Raw genomic sequence first — 24,393 nt, 5'->3', positions numbered from 1 at the left:
GGTATTACACCCCGGGGTGGCAGGACGCCCGGGCCACACCAGGGAGGCCGTGTGATCAGTATAGTCTCCACTCTGCCACATATTACCACCACATCCTCAACAAGAGTGAATATAGTCTCTGCCAAGAGACTTGACATCAAGCGAGGGACCACTTTATCACCATGTGAGGGTCAGGTGCCTCACACTAGCGGGGTGAGGGAAGGGGTGACGGGGTCTAATGACTGGCCAGTCAACAGCTTAGTGTGAGAGGTCATGATCCAGTCCTTGTTCCACACACGGCTCACCATTGGCAGACTCCACACCTGTAGCCACCTGCCCCAGGGTCAAGGTAGCCACCTGCCCCAGGGTCAAGGTAGCCACCTGCCCCAGGGTCAAGGTAGCCACCTGCCCCAGGGTCAAGGTAGCCACCTGCCCCAGGGTCAAGGTAGCCACCTGCCCCAGCTAACGGGAGCCACCTGCTCCAACTAACGCTAGCCACCTGCCCCAGCTAACGCTAGCCACCTGCCCCAGCTAACGCTAGCCACCTGCCCCAGCTAACGCTAGCCACCTGCCCCAGCTAACGCTAGCCACCTGCCCCAACTAACGCTAGCCACCTGCCCCAGCTAACGCTAGCCACCTGCCCCAGCTAACGCTAGCCACCTGCCCCAGCTAACGCTAGCCACCTGCCCCAGCTAACGCTAGCCACCTGCCCCAGCTAACGCTAGCCACCTGCCCCAGCTAACGCTAGCCACCTGCCCCAGCTAACGCTAGCCACCTGCCCCAGCTAACGCTAGCCACCTGCCCCAGCTAACGCTAGCCACCTGCCCCAGCTAACGGGAGCCACCTGCCCCAGCTAACGCTAGCCACCTGCCCCAGCTAACGCTAGCCACCTGCCCCAGCTAACGCGAGCCACCCTGCCCCAGCTAACGGGAGCCACCTGCCCCAGCTAACGCTAGCCACCTGCCCCAGCTAACGCTAGCCACCTGCCCCAGCTAACGCTAGCCACCTGCCCCAGCTAACGCTAGCCACCTGCCCCAGCTAACGCTAGCCACCTGCCCCAGCTAACGCTAGCCTAGCCTGATTCTGACCACTGTGCCGCACCGTCTGGTCCACGGTTTGTGCTGCACACATGATATTTGATATATTGTTTTGTATACGGGGGGGAGGGAGGTACCACCTCTTGTTGTGTTTGTAAGGACCCTCAGCCTTGAAGGAGAGGATATGTAGCACCCGACAAGGCTCCAACAGGAGCTGCATATCCTCCTTTTAGAGGCTAAGGATCCTTACAAACACAACCACTGTAATATATATAGTTTACATACACACAAACAACCAGTGGTGGTACCCCTATATAATATATATATATATATATATATATATATATATATATATATATATATATATATATATATATATATATATAAAAATATGCATGTAATGTCAGAAATAACCAAGAGAGCTATAAGAAGCCTTGGGTGGTGTCACACCGTGTTTAACTACCTCGTCCTCCACACACCCGCCGCACCAACAGCCAGCTGTGATAGTTGAACTACCACCGCTAGTCGTCCAGGGCCGGCCGCTCCCCCTCAACGGAGCAGCTGGGGAGCATGCAGGCCCCCCCCCCAGGGCCCCCCGACTGGCTGGCCGTATGAAGCTAACGACAGGTTTTGGCCAGGAGCCACTTCCCCATGAGGGGGAAGGGGGGGGGGGGGAGGGTATGGGTTAAAGCTGAGCTGTTCAAATCCCAGCGCTCAGTACCGCGGGGATTATCACACCCTTCATGTCTTCCGCCTGGTGGAGGCACGCACTACCCCCCCCCCCCCCCCACACACACACACACAGGATACCGAATAGGAGATGAAGTACTTCATGGAACGGACAGAGAGAAAGATCTAGGAATTGATATCACACTAAACCTGTCTCCTGAAGCCCACATAAAAAGAACAACATCTGCGGCATATGCGAGGCTGGCTAACATCAGAACAGCGTTCAGGAACCTGTGTAAGGATTCATTCAGAACCTTGTATACCACATATGTAAGACCAATCCTGGAGTATGCGGCCCCAGCATGGAGCCCGTACCTTGTCAAGCACAAGACGAAGCTGGAAAAAGTTCAGAGGTATGCCACTAGGCTAGTCCCAGAACTAAAAGGCATGAGTTACGAGGAAAGGCTACGGGAAATGCACCTCACGACACTGGAAGACAGAAGAATAAGGAGAGACATCATCGCTATCTACAAAATTCCGAGAGGAATTGACAGGGTAGATAAACTATTCAACACTGGTGGTACGCGAGCAAGGGGACACAGGTGGAAACCGAGTACCCAAATGAGCCACAGGGACGTTAGAAAGAACTGTGTGTGTCAAGAGAAGTTAACAAATGGAATGCATTAGGCAGTGATGTGGTGGAGGCTGACTCCATACACAGTTTCAAATATAGATATGACAGAGCCCAGTAGGCTCAGGAATCTGTACACCAGTTGATTGACGGTCTAGAGGCGGGACCAAAGAGCCAGAGCTCAATCCCCGCACAACTAGGCGAGTGTACACACACGCGCGCGCGCGCGCATGGAATATTCCTCAATGAAGCCAACAGTGACCTTGAGCAAGGAGCCAGAAACAGGTGACCGAGCCACTGCGACAAGGTCACTGCGGACCCAGCACCACCCCGACCAATACGCGAACACCACTCCTGTGACGTCACAACTATCAATCCATTACCTCAGGCTGGCGCCACACACACACACACACACACACACACACACACACACACACACACACACAATGGCATGGACAACATTTCTTCACTCAACCTTCTGCCATCACACGATTTCGTTACTACTCTCGACACGAACTATATACATAACAAAGGAATCTGTGTGTGTGTATATATATATATATATATATATATATATATATATATATATATATATATACATATACATATATATATACATATACATATATATATACATATATATATACATATACATATATATATACATATACATATATATATACATATACATATATATATACATATACATATATATATACATATACATATATATATACATATACATATATATATACATATACATATATATATACATATACATATATATATACATATACATATATATATACATATACATATATATATACACACATATATATATACACACATATATATATACACACATATATATATACACACATATATATATATACACACATATATATATATACACACATATATATATATACACACATATATATATATACACACATATATATATATACACACATATATATATATACACACATATATATATACACACACATATATATATACACACACATATATATATACACACATATATATATACACACATATATATATATACACACATATATATATATACACACATATATATATATACACACATATATATATACACACATATATATATACACACATATATATATACACACATATATATATATATATATATATATATATATTTATATATATATGCAAGGCACTTATTTATAAACATAATGTATCTTGCATAATAATTCACCATTCTTCCCCCCCTCCCCCCCCCCCCCTTCCCGTCCAATCCCCCTATCCAGACTCCTTCCAAGTGATAGTCATAATGGCTTGCGGTTTCCCCTGATAATTCCCTCCCTCCTTAGTATACCTAATACGTTACATTTTTGGGGGAACCAGTAAAAATGCGACATATTAGCTCAAATGAAAGCACTGTAATATTGACGTTTGCTGTGCACGGGCCTCCATGGGTTAGGTGGACCACATTGGTCCCTAAGCTTCCTCTTAGGCAAAACTGATGTATTTTTCAGCGAGTGACAAATCGGGAAAACTGGCCGAATATTTATCAAATATTTGCTAGAGATTTAAGAAAATTTGCTTATGTTAGTTGGTAACTAGTTCGTAAATTAAGTTTTACATAAAATGGAACTATTGGTTTATCTAAATATTTACTTGAGATGAATGTATTCGAATTCAAGATGGAGATGATACACATCCCAAAAGGATAAGTAGCGTAGGCTATTTCTACCCTCCTTGATCCTATTGTTGACGATTTGGTATAATTTCAACGTGTATAATATAAACCCGTGATAAACCCTTCATACACCTGTAAACACCAATCGGTACTCTGACGGGTATAGATGGTTAGAAAAGGATAAAGGGGAGAGGAGGGATAAGTTGCCATTCAAGTTTGGAAGCCTCATAAGCGCGCCAGGAAGGAGGGTCGTGGCGGGAGGCACCAGAGTGTGTCCACACATCACACCAGCCATCTTGGGTGCAGGGTTGGACCAGGTTACATCTGGTATTGTCACATCACACAAAGTAACTACGACTCCTAAGACGGAATTCTATTATCAACCCCCCTTCCCCCCCCCCCCACCCCGACAAAATTTGGGGTAAGCATTCCATTATCAACCCACTTTTTAAAATATTGCCACTACCAATTTTATAAATTTTTGCATGTTATTGGACGGTATTCTCGTTAATACGTCAACCTTTTTAATTTATATGAGGTTACTTTTACAAATTTTGACTGAGGAAAATCAGGTCGTGTCCCGCTTTATATGTGAGCGGCCAGCAGCCTCATTATAGCCATCAGGTTTAACCAGTGTAAAACACAATCACCTCTCACGTGGGGTTGGTGGGGGGGGGGGGGGTTAAAGATCGTTAAATTGGGGTGAGCATCTGATGCTATGCTTCTCCCCCCCCCAATACATCACCCCCACCCATACATCGCCTTGCACCATCATACTGAAATCCTTTTTGAAACCACCTTCATCCACAACTCTCAGACCAAACTGAACAAAGAATTCGATCGTCAGATAGTTAAATGCAATAATTACAACAATGCCAGTAGTGCAGGACAAAGAGTTAGACCTCGCTTCCCTGTAATCATTAATATCAGAACTGTTAATCTCAAGCAGTATTAATCATCTCTGCCCGCAGCCCCTAATCGAATTTCCACTGAATAAAACACATACTGACTGCCTGCTGTCCAGAAATATGAAGAAAGGGCACTAATACGGCCGCCTCCAATTTAACAGGTCATTAAAACAATTACAAGATTTATTAAAGAAAGTGGAGAATAAAATATACACCTACACGAGAGCCAAAATCCCAGTTCGAATCTGCAGGAACAAAGGGATACTAATACACCAGAAACATTAATTAATCAATAATCCGCACTAACCACTTAGCCTGGGTACATAATCTGCAGGTGTCTCACTTCAATTTTACTGACATCAAATAAATCCTAATTAACTGAGAAACTGTTTAAGAATCACTTAAGAACACTTCCCGAGTACTAAAATGATTCAACTCTAAAAGCAAACGAATATTAAAGCATAAAAACAGCCGAATCAGCATCCCACACAGTTGTGAAGACCACATAGCCTCAAGATTTAGGCTCTACCATTATTTCTCACTAGGTCCTACAGAGGATCCAGACGAGAGTTTTAATGAGACTTGCAGAGTAAACCATCGTTGGATGATACAGAAGGGGCACCGAGATGTCACTGAGCAACTTATGAGGGACCAGGAGGGGACTGACAGTATTTGGGATTACCCAAAGGGAAAAAGCTAGATGACGTCAAGTTCACGTTCAAGTATGTTTATTGAAGGATGACGTCATCGTTAGCCAATGAGGGACAAGCAAGGGAGTATATTATTATTATTATATTGTGACGATAATCTCTTTCAAGAGAGATTGAGCCTGCTCTTCTCTACATCAAGTTACGTATATTATACAACAATAAGATGCTACCTTCAAGATACGTCTACCAGTAGCACAAAACGTTTTGACCAGGAGGCAAATGTACCTAAGACTCACCCCCTACTCCACACTCCCTCCACGCCGGCTCCGTCATCAACCAGCCAACTACCCTTCCCAGCCTGCCTGCTCCTGATTGGTGACTCGCCGACTGCACACCTGCACCTCAGCGCCCTCTACCTGAGTCGATGTCTGGGCTTGAACCAGCCATTGAAGTCAGAATATCCTTGTGCTCTCAGCAGTGAACAACTAACTGATATACGCTGTGTAGCAGGTGGATGTTTCTCAGCTAGCGCCATATTCTCAGCACCTGATTATTTTTCACTGCGTATTTATATTATTGTAGAGTAACGTCATCCCTATTATTCATTTATGTTATCTGTTTTTGACTTGTTTGTTTGCACTGTACACAGCCAAGGGATTGTCTTTGTTTATAATTTGTTTCCTATATTAATTAAAGTTTCATTGTAACCATGCAAACTATGTGTTTTGCGTGTCTTCCTTTACTTTACCACAGACAAACAGGCAAGCAGTCTATTTTTTTTTTGTAAGTGTGACTAGGCATTGACACCTGCCATTGGAGGACTGCCGAACATCAACACTCCAACACTTTCCCGTCACACATTATTATTTTATTATTATTATTATTTTATAATTTTGCCGCGAATTGGGGTTCCTCCCGGGAGCTCCCCTTTTTTCCATTGAAAATACTTAATAATTGGGAGCTCCTCTGCGAGATTTCCCCTTACAAGGCATCATGTAATAACATCCAACCCTCTCATTGTGCTCGGCTCAGCTGCCATTTGTATGGCGGGGAGGGAAGTCTCGCTCCCTTCCTGCTCTGCCAAATGTACACTAACTGCCAGCATTAGTTACTCATTAAACTAAGCCCTTTACATTAACATTATTGAGCGACAATCCATCATCAACACTATAAAATATTGCTAATACATAAACTTGCTTTCAATTAAGATTTGGGGTTTTAAGTCTATCGCTTTAATGTCAGCAGGAGACGTGGCAGCACCACCAGCTGATGTCTGGAACACTCCGCCAGCTTGTATAACCTCAACCTATGGTTAGAAATAGGTTTAACAAAGGTGTAGCCCCTCGCACACAATTAGTTGCTCTTAATTACATTTGCATATCATTAACCGAATTCAAAGTCCTTGGAACTTGTATACTTATTAAAATATTAACAGCTAAAGATGACATTTAAGTTTATATGTTAATTTTATCCTAACCAAATTTGCATAGACCTACAACATAATTTGCATACGATGCGACAAATTATTTATTGACGTTGTATGCAAATTATAATGATTCAGAATTAGACTAACACCTTCACTTTACACATGAACATTCAGCAAGACAAGAAAGCCGACTTGTCAACTTACACAAGTTTATTTTTACTTAGGGTCTCCACCTTTGCCAACTAGAGATGTTTACTGTGCCCCTGTAATTACTCTACTTGTCTAGTATACAAATTCACGTTTGTAAATCCTAGGCTATTTCAAAACTGCGAACAGCCTAGTTCATGACACTAAGTACTGAGAGATGATAACACTGCCAGGCACCGCCACCACATAACCCCGGACAACACGGGTTCAGAACAGGACGCTCGCACCACTATGACGTGGCCTAAGGTGCCATGGAAGACAAGCAAAACGCTGATGTATTATACAGAGACTTTGCAAAAGCTTTCGACAAATGTGACCATGGTGTTATTGCGTAGAAAAATAATTACCGGCAAAGAAGGGAGATAGATCTTTAATTTCCTAACGAGCAGAACGTTCTGACCTTTTAACAGATAGATTTAATATCTACACATGGAAGATAGTAGAGGGGCTGGTCCCAAACCTGCACATAGAAATAACACCACACGAGACCAGAAGGCATGGCAGGATGTGCAGAATACCCCCGTTGAAGAGCAGAGGTGCAACAGGTACTCTGAGAGAGAACTATCAACATCAGAGGCCCGAGACTGTTCAACACGCTTCCACTACACATAAGGGGCATAACTGGCCGACCCCTCACGGTGTTCAAGAGAACTGGATAAACACCTCCAAAGGATACCTGATCAACCAGGCTGTGATTATTAGTCAGGTTGCGAGCAGCCGCGTCCAACAGCATGGTTGACCAGACGACCAACCGGGAGGCCAGGTCGGAGACAGGGCCGCGGGGACGTTGATCCCCGTCCCGGGAAGCAACACAAGGTAGCCACAAGGCAGGCAGGTAACCATGCACCACCACCACCGAGCACCACCACAATGCACCTCCACCACACCACACGCAGACAACCCAAGGAGGGAGCCAGAGGTCAGCGGGGTAAATGAACACACACCTGCAGCCCTGCCACAACACCACACACACCTGCACCACCACCACACACACCTGCAGCTCTGCCACAACACCACACACACCTGCACCACCACCACACACACCTGCAGCTCTGCCACAACACCACAGACACCTGCAACCCTGCCACACCACACCACACACACCTGCAGCGCTGCCACATCCAAAAATAGAACCCGTTGAACAATGTTACCATTACAATGCATTACCACTCAATACCACCGCCACCATTAAACTTCACCATTACTACCTCTTCACCATTGAAAACACTTCAACCGAGCATAATTACACAATCACTTGATTCCTTTGTTCACAATATCTACTAAGGTTGAATGAGGGAGACGAGGAAACACACACACACACACACACACACACACACACACACACACACACACACACACACACACACACACACACACACACACACACACACACACACACACTTAGGCGGGATCCAAGAGTCAATGCTCGATCCTGCAAGCACAAATAGGTGAGTACACACACACACACACACACACAGGGGATGGGGGGACGGGTTATGCTGTTAGGATTGGAAAGAGGGATGTAGATAAACGTTAAGGTATAGGAGAGAATGCCGGGAAGGGGGAGAGAGAATGCCGGGAAGGGGGAGAGAGAATGCCGGGAAGGGGGAGAGAGAATGCCGGGAAGGGGGAGAGAGAATGCCGGGAAGGGGGAGAGAGAATGCCGGGAAGGGGGGGGGAGAGAATGCCGGGAAGGGGGGGGGAGAGAATGCCGGGAAGGGGGGGGGAGAGAATGCCGGGAAGGGGGGGGGGAGAGAATGCCGGGAAGGGGGGGGGGGAGAGAATGCCGGGAAGGGGGGGGGAGAGAATGCCGGGAAGGGGGGGGAGAGAGAATGCCGGGAAGGGGGGGAGAGAGAATGCCGGGAAGGGGGGGGGGAGAGAGAATGCCGGGAAGGGGGGGGGAGAGAGAATGCCGGGAAGGGGTGGGGAGAGAGAATGCCGGGAAGGGGGGGGGAGAGAATGCCGGGAAGGGGGGGGGAGAGAATGCCGGGAAGGGGGGGGGAGAGAATGCCGGGAAGGGGGGGAGAGAATGCCGGGAAGGGGGGGGAGAGAATGCCGGGAAGGGGGGGGGGGGAGAGAATGCCGGGAAGGGGGGGGGGTGGAGAGAATGCCGGGAAGGGGGGGGGTGGAGAGAATGCCGGGAAGGGGGGGGGAGAGAATGCCGGGAAGGGGGGGGGGAGAGAATGCCGGGAAGGGGGGGGGGGAGAGAATGCCGGAAGGGGGGGGGAGAGAGAATGCCGGGAAGGGGGGGAGAGAGAATGCCGGGAAGGGGGGGGAGAGAGAATGCCGGGAAGGGGGGGGGAGAGAGAATGCCGGGAAGGGGGGGGGGAGAGAGAATGCCGGGAAGGGGGGGAGAGAATGCCGGGAAGGGGGGGGGGGAGAGAATGCCGGGAAGGGGGGGGGGGAGAGAATGCCGGGAAGGGGGGGGGGAGAGAGAAATGCCGGGAAGGGGGGGGGAGAGAGAATGCCGGGAAGGGGGGGGGGGGAGAGAGGAATGCCGGGAAGGGGGGGGGAGAGAGAATGCCGGAAGGGGGGGGGAGAGAGAATGCCGGGAAGGGGGGGGGGAGAGAGAATGCCGGGAAGGGGGGGAGAGAGAATGCCGGGAAGGGGGGGGAGAGAGAATGCCGGGACGGGGGGGGAGAGAGAATGCCGGGAAGGGGGGGAGAGAGAATGCCGGGAAGGGGGGGGAGAGAGAATGCCGGGAAGGGGGGGGGAGAGAGAATGCCGGGAAGGGGGGGGGGAGAGAATGCCGGGAAGGGGGGGGAGAGAATGCCGGAAGGGGAGAGAGAATGCCGGGAAGGGGGGAGAGAGAATGCCGGGAAGGGGGGGAGAGAGAATGCCGGGAAGGGGGAGAGAGAATGCCGGGAAGGGGGAGAGAGAATGCCGGGAAGGGGGAGAGAGAATGCCGGGAAGGGGGAGAGAGAATGCCGGGAAGGGGGAGAGAGAATGCCGGGAAGGGGGAGAGAGAATGCCGGGAAGGGGGGAGAGAGAATGCCGGGAAGGGGGAGAGAGAATGCCGGGAAGGGGGAGAGAGAATGCCGGGAAGGGGGAGAGAGAATTGCCGGGAAGGGGGAGAGAGAATGCCGGGAAGGGGGAGAGAGAGAATGCCGGGAAGGGGGAGAGAGAATGCCGGGATGGAAGGGGGGAGAGAGAATGCCGGGAAGGGGGAGAGAGAATGCCGGAAGGGGGAGAGAGAATGCCGGGAAGGGGGGGAGAGAATGCGGGAAGGGGGGGGGAGAGAATGCCGGGAAGGGGGGGGGAGAGAATGCCGGGAAGGGGGGGGGGAGAGAATGCCGGGAAGGGGGGGGGGGAGAGAATGCCGGGAAGGGGGGGGGGAGAGAATGCCGGGAAGGGGGGGGGAGAGAATGCCGGGAAGGGGGGGGGGAGAGAATGCCGGGAAGGGGGGGGAGAGAATGCCGGGAAGGGGGGGGGAGAGAGAATGCCGGGAAGGGGGGGGGAGAGAGAATGCCGGGAAGGGGGGGGAGAGAGAATGCCGGGAAGGGGGGGGGAGAGAATGCCGGGAAGGGGGGGGGGGAGAGAATGCCGGGAAGGGGGGGGGAGAGAATGCCGGGAAGGGGGGGGGGAGAGAATGCCGGGAAGGGGGGGGGGGAGAGAATGCCGGGAAGGGGGGGGGGTGGAGAGAATGCCGGGAAGGGGGGGGTGGAGAGAATGCCGGGAAGGGGGGGGGAGAGAATGCCGGGAAGGGGGGGGGAGAGAATGCCGGGAAGGGGGGGGGAGAGAATGCCGGGAAGGGGGGGGAGAGAGAATGCCGGGAAGGGGGGGAGAGAGAATGCCGGGAAGGGGGGGGAGAGAGAATGCCGGGAAGGGGGGGGGAGAGAGAATACCGGGAAGGGGGGGAGAGAGAATGCCGGGAAGGGGGGGGGAGAGAGAATGCCGGGAAGGGGGGGGGAGAGAATGCCGGGAAGGGGGGGGAGAGAGAATGCCGGGAAGGGGGGGGGGAGAGAGAATGCCGGGAAGGGGGGGAGAGAGAATGCCGGGAAGGGGGGGGGAGAGAGAATGCCGGGAAGGGGGGGGGAGAGAGAATGCCGGGAAGGGGGGGGGAGAGAGAATGCCGGGAAGGGGGGGGAGAGAGAATGCCGGGAAGGGGGGGGAGAGAGAATGCCGGGAAGGGGGGGGAGAGAGAATGCCGGGAAGGGGGGGGGAGAGAGAATGCCGGGAAGGGGGGGGGAGAGAGAATGCCGGGAAGGGGGGGGGAGAGAGAATGCCGGGAAGGGGGGGGGAGAGAGAATGCCGGGAAGGGGGGGGGGAGAGAATGCCGGGAAGGGGGGGGAGAGAGAATGCCGGGAAGGGGGAGAGAGAATGCGGGAAGGGGGAGAGAGAATGCCGGGAAGGGGGAGAGAGAATGCCGGGAAGGGGGAGAGAGAATGCCGGGAAGGGGGAGAGAGAATGCCGGGAAGGGGGAGAGAGAATGCCGGGAAGGGGGAGAGAGAATGCCGGGAAGGGGGAGAGAGAATGCCGGGAAGGGGGAGAGAGAATGCCGGGAAGGGGGAGAGAGAATGCCGGGAAGGGGGAGAGAGAATGCCGGGAAGGGGGAGAGAGAATGCCGGGAAGGGGGAGAGAGAATGCCGGGAAGGGGGAGAGAGAATGCCGGAAGGGGGAGAGAGAATGCCGGGAAGGGGGAGAGAGAATGCCGGGAAGGGGGAGAGAGAATGCCGGGAAGGGGGAGAGAGAATGCCGGGAAGGGGGAGGGAGAATGCCGGGAAGGGGGAGGGAGAATGCCGGGAAGGGGGAGAGAGAATGCCGGGAAGGGGGAGAGAGAATGCCGGGAAGGGGGAGAGAGAATGCCGGGAAGGGGGAGAGAGAATGCCGGGAAGGGGGAGAGAGAATGCCGGGAAGGGGGAGAGAGAATGCGGGAAGGGGGGAGAGAGAGAATGCCGGGAAGGGGGAGAGAGAATGCGGGAAGGGGGGAGAGAGAATGCCGGGAAGGGGGGAGAGAGAATGCCGGGAAGGGGGGAGAGAGAATGCCGGGAAAGGGGAGAGAGAGAATGCCGGGAAGGGAGGAGAGAATGCCGGAAGGGGAGAGAGAATGCCGGGAAGGGGGGGAGAGAATGCCGGGAAGGGGGGAGAGAATGCCGGGAAGGGGGAGAGAGAATGCCGGGAAGGGGGAGAGAGAATGCCGGGGAAGGGGGGAGAGAGAATGCCGGGTAAGGGGGAGAGAGAATGCCGGGAAGGGGAGAGAGAATGCCGGGAAGGGGGAGAGAGAATGCCGGGAAGGGGGAGAGAGAATGCCGGGAAGGGGGAGAGAGAATGCCGGGAAGGGGAGAGAGAATGCCGGGAAGGGGAGAGAGAATGCCGGGAAGGGGGAGAGAGAATGCCGGGAAGGGGAGAGAGAATGCCGGGAGGGGGGGGGGAGAGAATGCCGGGAGGGGGGGGAGAGAATGCCGGGAGGGGGGGGGAGAGAATGCCGGGAGGGGGGGGAGAGAATGCGGGAGGGGGGGGAGAGAATGCGGGAGGGTGGGAGAGAATGCCGGGTACAGGGGGGAGAGAATGCGGAGGAGGGGGAGAGAATGCCGGGAGGGGGGGAGAGAATGCCGGGAGGGGGGGGGGGAGAGAATGCCGGGAGGGGGGGAGAGAATGCCGGGAGGGGGGGAGAGAATGCCGGGAAGGGGGGGAGAGAATGCCGGGAAGGGGGGAGAGAATGCGGGAAGGGGGGGGAGAGAATGCCGGGAAGGGGGGAGAGAGAATGCCGGAGGGGGGGGGGAGAGAATGCCGGGAAGGGGGAGAGAGAATGCCGGGAAGGGGGAGAGAGAATGCCGGGAGGGGGGGAGAGAATGCCGGAAGGGGGGGAGAGAATGCCGGGAAGGGGGAGAGAGAATGCCGGGAAGGGGGGAGAGAGAATGCCGGGAAGGGGGAGAGAGAATGCCGGGAAGGGGAAGAGAGAATGCCGGGAAGGGGGGAGAGAGAATGCCGGGAAGGGAGAGAGAATGCCGGGAAGGGGAGAGAGAATGCCGGGAAGGGGAGAGAGAATGCCGGGAAGGGGAGAGAGAATGCCGGGAAGGGGAGAGAGAATGCCGGGAAGGGGAGAGAATGCCACTAGCAGGAAGGTGAGGGTCGACGACTGTGTGATGTTGGTGATACTGCGCCAGACACGCCAAGGGTTGCACGCGAGAAGACCACGTGGCAATACTGGCGCCACGCTGCTCGGCTACACCAACACGTTAGCGACCATAGGCGCTTTGCGACGTAGCGTCACACACACACACACACACACACACACACCACACACACACACACACACACACACACACACACACACACACACACACACACACACGAGAGACAAGCAATACCCAGACCCACAGTAAACCACCTGCCCACCCTCACAAACACCCACGAGAGAAAGAGAGAATTGGGCGGTGAGGAAGGGGGCGAAGATGAGCGATCAATATCGGCCAGCTGGGAAGGTGGGCACATGCTGGACGCGGCTGGCCTTTGACCAGGGGGGGGGAACCCTTTTGGGACATCGTATCCGAAATCCGGCGCCACAGTCCTCAGTCCGTCAGCCAAACGTGGGCACCAGCATCATTGATTTAACCAGTAGCATAATAAATGTTTCTCACATCACCTTACCAAGTCTAACTCGCTCTCGACAAAGACGTAAAGAGTTCACACCTCCAGTGACGTCCCCCGTCCTTACAAATTAACGCATTTCAGCAAATATTTTATGTTTCAGTTAGTTGGCTTGACTATATTTAGGGTATGGATCAGCCGCGTCTAACAGCCTGGTTGATCAATCCAGCAACCAGGAGGCCTGGTCGACGACCGGGCCGCGGGGACACTAAGCCCCGGAAGCACCTCAAGGTAGCCTCAAGGTACGCCACTCCCCGTGGGCCAGTGACAGAGTGACTCTCCTCTACCACTACGTCAATGGTGGCGCCTCTCTGGAACGTGTAAGTTACGTACACTTACCCATCACTGACTACGGGAGCCCCTATTGTTCCTGATGCTCCGCCTGCTACTAATGTTCTCCCTGTTGGGTTACAACCACCCACACGTTCGTAATCTTGGTCCAGTCTGCCCTGGAGTGTTGAGCGTGCCTCAGCTCATGTATATATTCAGCTAATACAGCCACACGCTGCACCACTCAACTTATACATAATCTAGCCTAACATATTACCACTATTTCCCCCGCCTTCTCTAATATGTGGTATCAGAATCCGAGACTATTCTTAACTTGTACACACCGTTACACTTCTGGTTGAACTGAGCAGGTGTACAACAATGTAAATCATTGTACACTTTTTGGGATAAAATATCTACCAATATATATTTACCGACATTAAGCAATACATTAGAAAAGGCAGGAGACATAAAATTACTATTTAAAGCAGCAAATCAATTAGTTGCATACAATTTGAAGGATTAAGTAATTATACCACAAACTTCAAGAAATTTGCTCAGCCTCAGAATTTGGCAGCAACAGATTAAAGGACACAGCCTGGATCACATCACACTCAATACACTTCTCATGTAAAATACCAGACTTCACCCGGACTTACAATGTTATGCCAGGACTCTTCAAGCAGTTATGTATCCACTTGGCCAACCTGAACATCTTTCATCGTGGCAGTTTACATTTATTACAGTTTACGAGTTCCGAAGCTCTACGAGGTTATCCATAACAATATCTTTAGTATGCAGAGTTTCTAATCTCGTAAAATTTTTAATAAATACTGAATAAGCCGCCATGGTTGATGTACAGGTTTCGTCAGTGGACACGAAAGTACTTTATGAAACCTGGCTCTGGACCCCTTTCATCGAGATCATCTACGATGGCTGGTCACAAATCTACCCGGATTGTAACTGGATGGGGTTCTGGGAGTAGTTCTACTCCCCAAGCCCGGCCCGAGGCCAGGCTCGACTTGCGAGAGTTTGGTCCACCAGGCTGTTGCTTGGAGCGGCCCGCAGGCCCACATACCCACCACTGCCTGGTTGGTCCAGCACTTCTTGAAGGAAACCATGTAGTTTTCTCCAAGATGTCCACGGTTGTTCCGGCAATATTTATTTTACCCGCTGGGAGGATGTTTAAAAGCCGCGGACCTCTGATGTTTATACAGTGTTCTCTGATTGTGCCTATGGCACCTCTGCTCTTCACTGGTTCTATTCTGCATTTTCTTCCATATCGTTCACTCCAGTATGTTGTTATTTTACTGTGTAGATTAGGGACCTGGCCCTCTAGTATTTCCCATGTGTATATTATTGATCTCTCTCTCGTCTTCTTTCTAGTGAATACATTTGGAGAGCTTTGAGACGATTCCAATAATTTAGGTGCTTTATCTCGTCTATATATGGCGTATGTGTTCCCTGTATTCCCTCTTTTTCAGCAATCTCTCCTGTTCTGGAGGGGGGGAAGTGAGAGTGAGTACTGAGCAGTACTCAAGGCGGGACAACACAAGTGACTTTAAGAGTAAAACCATTGTGATGGGATCCCTAGATTTGAAAGTTCTCGTAATCCATCCTGTTATTTTTCTGGCTGACGTGATATTTGCTTGGTTATGCTCCCTAAACGTTAGGTCGTCAGACATCATTATTCCCAAATCCTTGACATGCTGTTTTCCTACTATGGGCAGATTTGATTGTGTTTTGTACCCTGTATTATGTTTAAGGTCCTCATTTTTACCGTCTGTTAAACATCGTGCTATTTTCTTCTGCCCAGTCGGAAACTTTATTAATATGTGCTTGTAGATTTTCAATCCATTGGAAACACGTGGGTTTTACATATCCTTTCACCTGATACACGTGTTCACCTAAATACCCGGCAATTAGGCAACTGATGACCAAACCACTCTCTTCTCCATCAGAAGGTGGAGAAACTACTACGTTTCGGTCCGTCCTGGACCATTATTAAGTCGTGTGTGGGACTTGTCGACACTGGACATGATAATGGTCCAGGGCGGACCCAAACATCGTCGTTTCTCCATCTTCTGACGTGTTTGGTCATCATATCTTCAGCCACGTTAGTGTAACTCGTCGTCTGCAATTAGGAAACTGTTGTGGTTGCATGGTGAGGAAGGTCAGTAGTGGACTAGGCGGGTGGACCCAGGCACGTGCAAGTATAGGCTTCCTGTCCCCGGTATCGGGAACTATCATTACTCAACCTGTCCTTATGGAGATAATACTCTTACGGGAATGGATTGAGAGTACATAATTAGTGCTATTATCTACTCTCTATCCATAGTTAGGTGAAGGTTACTTTAAGTTAAGGTTACGTTAATACGGCGTATTATTGACTATAATGCGAAATATGGAATTTGAAAACTATTTCAGTGAACCCGAGAATTCCGTTTACATGAAACCAAATTCTTAAAAGAAAACGTTTTCAGCAGGATATACTTTTTTATATTGTTCTGTAAAATGACTAAGAGCAGTCAGTGGCTTAGGGCAGATGGAATGCCACGAACATATAAAAAAAAAATTAAAAAATTAAAAAAAACTGCTCTGTTGATTTCTTCACGGTGTGGTAAATGCAGGATAAAGTATAGGAAATTGAAAAATTTAAATGCTTTTAATATGAAAAAATTAACAAATAAGAATAAAAATAGTTCTTCAAAACTTAGCTTACTTACAGGGTGCAAAATATAAAAAAACAATAAAAAATAAGTTCACGTTACGTTAGAGAACAAGAGATAAATGGTGCTGAAAATACTTGAGAACAAACGGCTTAAATCTACCACCACACAGGGTAGTGTGAGAGCAGAGGTAGCCGTATGAGCACAGAATACTCTGACTGGAGGTGGCTAGCTGGCTTCTATATAAACAGGACAGTGAACGTCCAGGTGGAGCTGTTGTAGCGATAATTGCAAGCCGGCAAGTAGAAAGGAGCACTATGCTTGTTACCAGCCAGTGGCGTGATCCTGTGGGCCGCCAGGTGTGCTGGGCTGATGGGTACTGGGGGAGGTCGGGTGGTGGTACACTGTCTAGACATATAATTGTTGTTGCTTGTTAATTTTCTATTCTTCAACATGCAGATGTTACATGGTTGAACAGGTGATGATGGAATTGGCTCAATCTCATTTTCTAGGGAGATTCTCATGACTATTTTAAAACAACTATTTATAATACAGTAAACTTATAACTTGAGCATAATCTCTGTTTAGACAAAAGTTCAATTACCAGTTTACATGCAGACTATTACTGGAACCATAATATGCTTTCAGACAATCACACATCTTTATACAATTATCCAGGTGGTTTAGGAGGGGGGGTTCTCATGGTAGTGGCTCTGAGGACGGGTTCCATTACTATATAGCTTCATATTATAATGTAAAAGTTTAAAGTGGATATCGTGATTGGATATCAAGAACATGACGCAAGAGGAACTCCATTTCCAGTGAAACGTGTTATTGAATGTTCTTATCTTATTATCTTCTTGCAGAAATTGGATTTAGATTTAAGAAAGACCTGGATAAATACTGGTTTGGAACATAGTTGATTTATGGACCAAATTACCGCGTAGCTTAGCTGGAAGTGATGTCGATGAATTGTTTTATTCGTAGTTCAGACATGTATATCAATTGACTTTTGACAAGTATAGACATGTATATTGACATGACCCTTCTGAATATGTATTATTAAATACGAAAGTACTTAAGGAAATTCCTGTTTCAATTTTTCCTGCGTGGTCTGACACTCACATTTTTCACCACGTGTTAATTTTCGTGATTTACACGCATGAATATCAATGAGTTTGAGTGGTAAAAAGTAAGTTCTGCCTCTTATAGGATAACAGACCTTTGTATTTTTCCTTAAATCTTATGTCATGGTTTTTGTGGTATTCATTTGCCTCAGCGATGTACGGTTTATTTATTCATTATCTTACTCACTCCCAGTGCATTGCCCTTTATTCATTGCTACACTTGTCAGGGAGAGTTGAAGAGGGGTGGCGGACCTGACACCTCTAGCATCCCAGAGAGGCAGAGACGGCACAGTACACAGCGAGAGCGGGCAGGGATGGCCAGTGAATGGCCGAGTGCCACACACACTGATAGTTCCGGAAATGAAACTCTGAATAGAAGTTTTTCCTTTACCCCTCCCCCCCCCTCCCCCCCTCCCCCTCCCCCCTCTCTCTCTCTCTCTCTCTCTCCACGTCCCCCTCCCCCCTCTCTCTCTCCACCCACGTCCCCCCCTCTCTCTCCACCCACCTCTCACCCACCCCACTCCCTCCCTCTCTCTCTCTCTCTCTCTCTCCCCCTTCCTCCTCATCTTCCTGCCTTAACCCCTCCCCTTCCCTATGGATGTATTGAGCAGTGTACGTGTCACACGTCAACTATGTAAGGGTCCAACTACGTCCCTGTCTACTGTGCACGTACGTGTTCAGTCACGTACCAGTCTACGTGTCTAGCCGTGTACGTATCACATCTGTGTACGTGTTTTCCCGACAACTGAACTCAGAAAATTCCACTTCCCACAAGTGCGTGACCCCCGGCTATCACCCCCCCCCAAAGATATCAGCAGCGAGGGAGAGGGTAACATCACCACCAAGATATCAGCAGCGAGGGAGAGGGTAACCCCCCCCACCAAGATATCAGCAGCGAGGGAGAGGGTAACCCCCCCCACCAAGATATCAGCAGCGAGGGAGAGGGTAACATCACCACCAAGATATCAGCAGCGAGGGAGAGGGTAACCCCCCCCCACCAAGATATCAGCAGCGAGGGAGAGGGTAACCCCCCCCCACCAAGATATCAGCAGCGAGGGAGAGGGTAACATCACCACCAAGATATCAGCAGCGAGGGAGAGGGTAACCCCCCCCACCAAGATATCAGCAGCGAGGGAGAGGGTAACCCCCCCCCACCAAGATATCAGCAGCGAGGGAGAGGGTAACATCACCACCAAGATATCAGCAGCGAGGGAGAGGGTAACCCCCCCCACCAAGATATCAGCAGCGAGGGAGAGGGTAACATCACCACCAAGATATCAGCAGCGAGGGAGAGGGTAACCCCCCCCACCAAGATATCAGCAGCGAGGGAGAGGGTAACCCCCCCCCCCCACCAAGATATCAGCAGCGAGGGAGAGGGTAACATCACCACCAAGATATCAGCAGCGAGGGAGAGGGTAACCCCCCCCCCCCCAAAGATATCAGCAGCGAGGGAGAGGGTAACCCCCCCCCCCCACCAAGATATCAGCAGCGAGGGAGAGGGTAACCCCCCCCCCCCCCACCAAGATATCAGCAGCGAGGGAGAGGGTAACATCACCACCAAGATATCAGCAGCGAGGGAGAGGGCAACACCCCCCCCCCCCACACACGAACGTTTGCATATCGATTTCGACAGGAAATGTGGACGCCATTACTCTTCCCGCCACAACACCATGACACCCTCTCGCACACACCAGCGTTAAGAGCGCTCAACGGCACTTGTACAGTGGCACTGGTGGGTGTAGGGGAAGGGAGACAGGTAAATGGAGGGGGAGGGGTAGGAGGGGAGGGGTAGGAGGGGGAGGGGGAGGGGTAGGAGGGGAGGGGGAGGGGTAGGAGGGGGAGGGGGAGGGGTAGGAGAGGGAGGGGTAGGAGGGGAGGGGGAGGTAACTGGTCACTACCCCAGCTGTGTGTGGCAAGCTTTCACACAGCCCATTACTGAGAGGCTGTGAGAAATCTCCCGCCCCCGCCGCCACCACACACAACACATCACGCCCTCACCTGGAGCGGGTCTCGGGAGTTTTACTACTAACACTTCGTCACGCGGCCTGACGGCTGAGTGGAATACGGTCGGTATTCGTAGTCCTAAGGTCCCGGGTTCTATCCCCGGCGGAGACGGAAACAAATGGGTAGAGTTTATTTCGCCCTGATGCACCTATTCACCTAACAGTATAGGTACCTAGGAGTTACACAGCTGCTACGGGCTGCTTCCTGAGGGTGTGTAACAAAATGGAGGCCTGGTCGAGGACCGGGCCGCGGGGACGCTAAGCCCCGAAAGCATCTTAGGACAACCTGAAGATAACTCCCATAGCCCGGGCTGAGGCCAGGATCGACGTGTGATAATTGGTCCACCCAGGCTGTTGCTTGCAGCTGCCCGCAGGCCCACATATCCACTACAGCCTGGTTGGTCCGGTACGTCTTGCAAGAACTTATCTACTTGGTTCTTGGAGAAGTCCACTTTTGTTCCTGTAATATTCTTAATGTTTGCCGGGAGGGTGTTGAACAACTGTGGACCTCTGATATTTAGACAGTGTTGTCTGATTGTGCCTATGGAACCTCTACTTCTCACTGGTTCTTTTCTGCATTTCCTTCCGTACCTTTCCTTCCAATATGTTGTTATTCTACTGTGCAAATTTGGAACCTGGCCTTCCAGTATCTTCCATGTATATATTATTTGATACCTTCATCGTCTTTCCAGAAAGTACATTTTGAGAGCTTGAGACGGTCCCAATAGTTTAGATGGTTTTATCGTGTCTATTGTGTGCTGTATATGTTCTCTTTATTCCCTCTATTTCAGCAATCTCTCCTGCTCCGAGAGGCAGACGAGTTCACCACAACCCCCTTTGGGACGACCCCTCGCTCGTGACCTCCAACCTCACCCAATTCATTAATGTTTGGCACTTGTTCAAAGACCTATTGATCCACTTAGCCATTCCCCCACACACGTGGAGACCAGAAACCTGGAGAGCTAAACTACTGGACGTGGCAACAAGAAATATCCTTAGCCAACACGTCAAGAGACCCACAAAACTGAGAGGACATGAACTAGCTAGACTATCTGATATACCTCGAATGAGTCGACATAAGAGAAATAGAGTTGAGAGCCCTCATGGGAATGAGTGACGACAGAGTATTATCATTTGAGTATTTGGTATAGGTTAGGGGTAATTCCCCCCCTAAAAAGGACCAGAAAGCAAAGGGCTGACGTACCGAATAGAATCACTGTGAGGAGACGAGAAAATTCCTACCAGAAATACCATGAGAAACAGAACTCGGTAAAGTCTGTACAAGACATGATGGAGTATGTCCCACAAAAGTGTCAGGAGACTGTATATAAAAAAAAGTTTTAGGACCAAAAGGGAAAAAGGAAAAGCAAAAGAGGAAGCATGGTTCACTCGGCCATGCGAGGAAGCATGGTTCACTCGGCCATGCGAGGAAGCATGGTTCACTCGGCCATGCGAGGAAGCAAGGTGATCAAATACAAAGCTTGGAGGAACTACAGAACCATCAGAATGCCAGAAAGCAGAGGAGATACCAGAGGGCCTGGGATGAATATCTCGGTGCGAGAAGAGAAACAGACAGCATGAAAGTAACATAGCAAATAAAGCCAAGACCGTCCCAAAACTGTTCCAGACACGTCAGGCGCAAAACAGTGAAAGAACAGGTGATTAAACAGAATAGTGGGCGAGGACAGATACACAGAGAATGACAAAGAAAGATGTGTGAAGAACAAGAAATTCCAGTAGAAAAGAAATTCGCAGTAGAACGAGTAGACCTTAAACTAAGACGCGGCAATAAACCAGGCAGCTTTGGAAGGCTTCGAAATTACCAGAGATGAAGTTGGAAGATATTTGTCGGATCTGGACGTGAGAGGCTGTTGGACCAGAGGGAATCTCACCATTGATACTAAAGTGTGCGCAGAACCCCTTTGCTTGCTCTTACGAACCTTACCTCCTCTGGAGGTTAATCTTTATTATAAAGTGTTCATTAATATGAAGGAGTCGATTAGAGAATGTTTTCTTGAAAGAAATCTGGAGGTGGGAGGTGAGAGGCCGCGAGTGACGTATCACTCCGCCAGTAAAGTAGTGCCCTTCAGCTGGAGATCCTTCGTGAGTAATGTGTACTGGAATAGCCAAACTGTGTGAGGGAACAGTGGACTCCGTCAGAAGACCTGCACGGGGAATGTTGTTAATGGAGCTATTAAGGAGTTTGATTGCGAATGTTGAAGACTGGAGTATTAAGGAGGCAATGGCAACCGGGGGGGGGGGGGGGACGTCATTTTTTTGACCTGACGCAGAGCACCAGCTGTCTGACCGGTCCATGTCTCCTGAGGGATTTTCCGGGCGTATAATCTGTTAAGCCACAGGGTTGCAAGGAAGGGTAGAATGCACTGATAGCCTACTGAATAGTTTCTGAGAGGGTCCAGATTTCCTATGGATTTATATAGGTGCGGCCCCGGTTGACAGAGGTAGTGCTGGGGTGCACAGTTTCACTGTTGGAGTAAGAGCTGTGTGGGAACCACAGCCAGTTTGCCTGATAAGATATAAGTTTGTTTTCCTTCTGAATGCATTCATTTTTAAGAAATTATTTATGTTATGTAATGTCGTGTTTGTTTATAAATATAACTCATCTTCTTGCTTGGCTTTTTCCCTACTCATTTTATTCCAATTGGCTCAAGCCAAAGCCTTACTGCCCTAGACAACAATAAAATACTTGACGACTACTTGACACATACCACTCTCCATGGTGAACAAGTCACCAGGAGACTTACCACAAATATGAAAGACGGCTAATGTAGTCCCAATATACACAAAGGGCAAGAGGCACTGAACTACAGGCCAGTGTCCCTAAACATATAGGACTTGAACCACAGGCCTTGTATACCAGGCAATGTGATGGAGAAGATCGCAAGAAAAATCTAGTAATTCATCTGGAGAGAAAGCATGTTGTTGTGACTCGCCAACAACATGGGTTAAGGGATGCCAAATCTAGCTTCGCAGGTCTAACAATTCTACGACTAAGTGACAAAGCTTAAGCAAGAAAGAGGTAGATTGCAATTTCTTGGACTGTCAGAAAGCCTTTGACACAGTACCCCATAAGAGGTTGGTATATTAGTTGGATAAACAGGCAGGAATAACTGGTATGATGCTCAAGTGGATATGGGAGTACCTAAGCAATAGGAAACAGAGTGTTACTGTGACGGGAGACCCTGGAATGGCGTGTTGTCGGAGTCCCACAGGGTTCTGTACTCGGACCTATTCTGCTTTTGATATACATATATATTCTTTCGGAGGGTATACATTCATTCCTCTCTATTTTTGCTGATGATGCCAAAATTATGAGGAGGATTAAGACACAGAGGGACAGCATGAGGCTTCAAGATGACCTGAACAAACTGAAAGAATGGTTCAACAAATGACTATTAGAGTTTAACCCGAGCAAACCCGAAATTAGGTAGGTGTAGGGATCAGGCCAGATACAAGGTACCATTTGGGAGCTGAAATCTTTCAAGCATCAGGAAGTGAGAAAGACTTGGGGTTGATATCACACCAGACCTGTCCCCTGAAGCCCACATCAAGATATCATCAGCGGCATATGCTAGGTAGGCCAATATAAGAACTACCTTTTAGAAACTTGTATAATGAATCATTTAGAACCATATACGTCAGACCTATCCTGGAGTGTGCAGCCCCAGCCTGGAGTCTATCTAGTCAAACAAGACTAAACTGGAGAAGATTCGAAGGCATACCACCGGAGTAGTACCCGAGCTGAAGGGGCATGAGCTACACAAGGAGATTAGGACACCGAACTCACATCGCTGGAAGTAAGTTAGGGGATACATGATCACCATATACAAGATTCTCAGATGAATTGATCGAGACAACAAAGACAGTTTATTTCACCCAGGTGGTACACGCACAAGAGGACACAGGTGGAACCGTGTACCCAGATGAGCCACACACACATTAGAAAGAACATTTTGAGTGTGTAAAGTTGTTAACAGATGGACTGCACTAGGCAGTGATGTGGTGGAGGCAGACTCCACACACAGTTTCAAGCGTAGACACGACAAATGCACCACCGCCCCTGAACTTACAACGTTGCCATCAAACACCGTGCACCTTACAAGTGTGATAAGATCACCGCCACATTAAAATATGGCCGGAGAACTAGGGGAAACAGCTGCCTTAGTGAAGCATGTGAGTGAGGAGGGGGATGTACTGACCTTGAGGCCATGGGAGGCGGCGAGGTCGGCGAAGAGCTGCTCGCTCTCCTGGTGGTGGGCGCGGTCCATGTAGAAGATGCCCGTAGCGTAGCGGCCAGGCTCCGGCAGACACACCTCCTGCTCCTCCCTGTGTCACAGACAGAGACAGAGTCAATCTTGTGAACAACGAGACCATTAACATTGTATACATATATTATTTATAATTACATATTAAAGCCGTATAATTGGATCGAACCCGCATCACTGGACGCCAAGCACACGCACTACCTACAGGGCCATGATGAGCTTGCAGTAGGAGTACTTGGGCCGTGTACAA

General features: G+C 49.8%; 1 protein-coding gene across 2 annotated transcripts in view; it reads right to left on the bottom strand.

The window, feature by feature from the left end:
• LOC123755771 (uncharacterized) overlaps window positions 1–24,393 on the bottom strand; it is a gene marked incomplete at its 3' end in the record, with an annotated part of 249,077 nt that overhangs the window by 121,073 nt on the left and 103,611 nt on the right. For both annotated transcript variants that reach the window (XM_069300074.1, XM_069300075.1), the window contains 1 exon segment: window positions 24,078–24,204. In XM_069300074.1, the coding sequence (XP_069156175.1) occupies window positions 24,078–24,204 (127 nt within the window).

The sequence above is a fragment of the Procambarus clarkii genome, chromosome 43, assembly GCF_040958095.1.
Source record: "Procambarus clarkii isolate CNS0578487 chromosome 43, FALCON_Pclarkii_2.0, whole genome shotgun sequence".
Taxonomy (NCBI): domain Eukaryota; kingdom Metazoa; phylum Arthropoda; class Malacostraca; order Decapoda; family Cambaridae; genus Procambarus; species Procambarus clarkii.
The sequence above is the reverse complement of the archived record's forward strand: the minus strand, read 5'-3'. Positions and strand labels throughout refer to the sequence as shown.